Here is a 4,971-nt window from a genome sequence, read left to right as displayed (position 1 = left end):
ATAGTGCCTAAGGCACATGACTGCTAATCAGAAGGCTGGTGGTTCAAACCCACCAGCCACTGCTTGGAAGGAAGATGGGGCAATCTACTTCCGTAATGATGCTGCCTTGGAAACCCAAGGAGGGGTCACTATGAGTCAGGTCAGACTCAAGGGCATATAAGAACAATCAACTAAAAGGAGGTCTTGTGGCATAGTGCCTAAGGCATCTGACTGCTAACCAGAAGGCTGCTGGTTCAAACCCACCAGCCACTCCTTGGAAGAAAAATGGGGCAATCTACTTCCGTAGTGATAACATCTCGGAAATCCAAGGAAGGGTCACTATAAGTTGGATCCGACTCAAAGGCACGGAGTTCGGTTTGGTTTTTTTAATCAACTAAAAGTGCATAGAATATTGCCTGGCACGTAGAATGTAACTATAATAATACAGATTTAAGTGTAAAACCCCAAAACCCAACCCACTGCCATCGAGTCAATTCCAATTCATAGTAACCCTTAGCAGAACAGCCCCATAGGGTATCCTAGGTTGTAAATCTTTACAGAAGCAGACTTCCTCATCTTTTTCCCCACCTAATTTTTTAACCACAGCACCACCAGAGCTCCTTTAAATGTGTAAGGCAGCAGTAAAATTGGCACAAACAATCCTGTCCTGTCTTTTTAAGAGAAGTTTTGAGCTGAGTTAACAGACACGTTGAGTACTACTAGCTACTCAGAAGGTGCTCACCAAACATGTAGATTAAGAACAATGCGTCCAAGAGGTCCTCAGTGTCACATGTCTTACGGTACAGAAATATGAGTGAATTAGGATCTATCTTTCCTCAGCTCTACAGTGCTCCTTGTTGCCATCTTAGAAAATCATAGGGGAATTGGACGAGAAAATAATTTGGTAAAAATTGAAATACCAGATCACTAAATTTTCACATACTGGTAATTTTGATACATGTGTAGAAGTTGTCAAAATTAGTTTGTGCTTCCCCTTTTTTGGTTGGTTGGCTGGGAATTTTTTGGTGGGGAACTTGGTGAACATAATACACATTTGCAACCATGTAGTATTTTTGTTTATTTTTTAGTGGAGGTATATGTATATATGTACAGGTATATGTACAGGTATATGTAAATATGTATATGCTTTTAACATGTCTTACTCATTTTTAGCCATCTATTTTTCTTTAGTTGATTTGACGATAATATCATGAATTTTAAAATTTTGGTTTTACTTCTAAGTGAATTTTCAGAACATAGAATTGTCCTAAAACAATGTTTTCATCCACTAGATTGTAGGTTATTGGATTCATTTTACTGTAACATATTGTAAGCAGTGGGAGCTCTGGTGGTGTAGTGTCTAAGGCATTTGACTGCTAACCAGAAGGCTGGCGGTTCAAACCCACCAGCCACTCCTTGGAAGGAAGATTAGACAATCTACTCTCGTAGTGATAGCACCTCAGAAACCCAAGGAGGGGTCGCTATAAGTCGGATCCAACTGAACGGCAGTGAATTTTTTATTTTAAGCGATATCATTTATTTTTAAGTTATCTTCCATTTTAACATTTTAAAATAATTTAAGTTACTATGAATACATGAAAGTTCAGTTACTGGAAATATTCTTTTTAACAAGTTTTTTTTATCCAACTCATTCGTGATCAAGGCATTCATTCAATGGAACAGGTATATTCAGAACACTGGGCTTAATAGCCCTGTTTTCTCTCCAAGGCCAGAGGAGTGCTGTCAGGGCCCACAGCAGCCACCAGGGAGACAGCCAGTCTTTGTGAAATGCTTTTTTTTTCCCCCTCAGTTTCCTTTTTCCATAGTTTGGCATAGCCACCTAGGATATTTGAGGCATTGTTTATTTACTTCTACTCACACTTCCACTTCTTTCCCTGCCACTCCTGGCATTGTATGCTGCTCCTTACTGTTTCCAGTCCTTCTTTTCAGTTTGAAATCTCTTACCTTACTAAATGTTTTATTACCTCGGTGACCTCAGTGTAATTTAGCATTCCAGTAAATTCTTTAGGAAAGTAGAAAGCAAGGAGATCTTCTTTGATCTTACTTCTTTGTATCTTTCTTACTTCTTTGTAAGAGAAAAAAATGAAGGGACTAGGAAAAGAACAATAATTTTAAAATTTGTTTTAGCATCTACTCTATCCTAGGTGCTTGTTAGACACAAATTATACCAAGTATGAATTATGTCTTAAATTCTCACTCTGCTCATTCCCAAGATAGTTAACACTTTCTTAGGGAGCTGTTTCACGTCACTTGCCTGAGGGTGAGTCTGTTGATGAAGACCCCTTGGTGTTTCAGATCATTATCTGGGTGTTCCTTAATCCCACTCTAATGTTGGTTAACTTCATCCCTTTACCTTTTCTCTTCCTAAAGTGCTTATTACAAGTTACCTGTGTATAAAGTTAAACTTTCATGTTTTGTTTTGTTTATTGCTTGTGGTTTTGATGGTGTGTTTATTTTTGTTGCTTTATTTTCAGCATTTTTTAACCTAGCAAGAATTGATAATTACACTTACTAATTACCTAAGGCTGTCTTCTTTAATTTTTATTTATTTTTTTCGGGAGATTGTTTTTAGTACTAAAAACAGATAGGTAGATATCTATATATATAGCCTTCCTGGTAACTGCACATGCTCTTTAGTGAAAAATAATTACCCCCTGACAGACTGTAGTAGTATACAGATGTATCCTTGAGTTACAAATGAATATATGCATATAGATCTTTAAATCTATATTCATACAAATATGTTTATATGTAATATCCCAATTCTAAGAATTTAATTCATTGGCTGGGTTTGGAATTGTGTTAAGTAGCATTGTATAGGCATTTCAACACTTTGACTTTGTTTTTCTTTATAGGAATATTTTTCAAGATGTCTTACACAGAGACACTCTAGTAAAAGCCTTCCTAGATCAGGTAAATATTGAACCTGAGAGTGTCCAAATGAATGATGTGACCTCTTTTTTAGTGTATCCTACAATGTCTGTACTGTGTATCCAAAAAAACCAAACCCCACTGCCCTCAAGTCAATTCTGACTCATAGCGACCCCCCATTGGTTTTCAAAGGTGGTAAATCTTTACAGAAACGGCTGGTGGGTTTGCTTATCTTTTGGTTAGCAGTCAGATGCCTTAGGCACTGCATCATAGAATCGTCATTATTTTTTCATACTATCTCTGCTCTTCGAAAGTATATATGATTTTCTTTAGACTTATTAATGGAGTGGCTTCTATATTTACACTTAAAGATGGAACATTTCCCCAGTTCAAATAATGAATATTTTCATTTCAAGTACTAACCTATAACTAAAAGGTTTTTGCTTGGTTTTTTTTTTTTTTGGGGGGGGGGTGTTGTTTATTTATAGGAGCCCTGGTGGCACAGTGGCTAAAACGCTCAAGAAAACTGCTAACCAAAAGGTGGGCGGTTCAACCTACCAGCCACTCTGTGGAAGAGAGATGTGGCAGTTGTTTCCATAAAGATTATATTCTTAGAAACCCAACAGGGCAATTCAACTCTGTCCTGTAGGGTTGCTATGAGTCAGAAGCAACTAATTGGCAATAGGCTTGGTTTATTGGTTTTTGTTTCTTTATTTGCCCTAATTGAACAAACATATTTTGTAAAATTTAGTATCATTTCTCTTTAGTGAATAGCATCTTTATTGTCTCAATCTTTTGAAAAAAAGTCTAATTATACATTGAAAGAAAATTATAGGTTACATGGGACTTATTTCTCAATATACCCGAGCCTTGTCATAATACTATTCTGGGGATCAGGCCAGGAAACCATGTTATTGATGTAACTTTGAAATAATAAGATCCTTATGTTAACTAGAAATTTTGAATCCAGGTCAGTGTGGTCTGTGACATACTACAAAGTTCAAGGATAATTCATTGTGCTATAATTTCATGCTTTTCAAGCTGAAATAAAATCCCTCCACCGCCACCCACCGCCTCTATATATGTCACCCCCAAGAGTATAGGGATATGAATCTCAAAACTATAGAATAAACATGGCTCAACTTCCGGGAGCTTCAGTTTTATTCAGATACTTGGGCAGAAAATGTTAGGTAACATAACTGGAAGTAACTGACATCCTGATTTTTAACATCAAAATAGACATGGATATATTTTGAAGTAGAATGCAGAGTTTGAATGCATGGTCAGATTGCTTCCAGACCCACCATTTCTGTCACACTCGCATTTGTTAGGGGCATCAGTGAGAGAGATAGAGGAGAGCTGTTCTGATCTGCGTTATCTGCCAAACACTGTCACACTCTGATGGAAACATGCCGTATAATCCGAATGGGAAAAAATTATTTAAAAAATGGTTCACTTTCCTGCAGGTCTTTCATTTGAAACCTGGTTTATCTCTCAGGAGTACTTTCCTTGCACAGTTTCTACTTGTCCTCCACAGAAAAGCCTTGACATTAATAAAATATATAGAAGATGATACGTAAGTAAAACTCCTGTACAAGAAAAATACCTGGTACATTATATTTTCTTTGCTCCTTTTGGATATTTTCTATATTATAATTTTTTTTTTTTTTTTTTAATTATTTGTAGGCAAAAGGGAAAAAAGCCCTTTAAATCTCTTCGGAACCTGAAGATAGACCTTGATCTAACAGCAGAGGGCGATCTTAACATAATAATGGCTTTAGCTGAAAAAATTAAACCTGGCCTACATTCATTTATCTTTGGGAGACCTTTCTACACTAGTGTACAAGAACGGGATGTTCTAATGACTTTTTAAATGTGTAGCTTGTTAATTATATTTCATCACAATCATGACTGCTGTTAAAGTAGCACAGTGGTGGGAGACATAACCCTCTGGTCATGCCCCCACAGTGCTACTCAGCAATTGCAGTTAATGGAGTTACACTACAGTTGTCACAAGAAATCTGTAAGGGAGTATCAGCTGCATCGTGAGAATGGCACCTCTTTTCCTGGATGAACTATCTTGGGATACATCTTATGTTT

General features: G+C 36.9%; 1 protein-coding gene across 1 annotated transcript in view; it reads left to right on the top strand.

The window, feature by feature from the left end:
* C9orf72 (C9orf72-SMCR8 complex subunit) overlaps window positions 1-4,744 on the top strand; it is a 22,864-nt gene extending 18,120 nt beyond the window's left edge. The window contains exons 8-10 of the mRNA XM_007948141.2: window positions 2,856-2,913; window positions 4,338-4,447; window positions 4,558-4,744. Coding sequence (XP_007946332.1) covers window positions 2,856-2,913; window positions 4,338-4,447; window positions 4,558-4,744 — 355 coding nt within the window. The remainder of the gene's footprint in view (window positions 1-2,855; window positions 2,914-4,337; window positions 4,448-4,557) is intronic.
* The last annotated feature ends 227 nt before the right edge of the window (window positions 4,745-4,971 follow it).

This window comes from Orycteropus afer, unplaced genomic scaffold, assembly GCF_000298275.1.
Source record: "Orycteropus afer afer isolate SDZICR_OR568_19922 unplaced genomic scaffold, OryAfe1.0 scaffold00205, whole genome shotgun sequence".
Classification (NCBI taxonomy): Eukaryota; Metazoa; Chordata; class Mammalia; order Tubulidentata; family Orycteropodidae; genus Orycteropus; species Orycteropus afer.
Note: the sequence above shows the minus strand (reverse complement) of the source record. Positions and strands in the feature narration are given on the sequence as shown.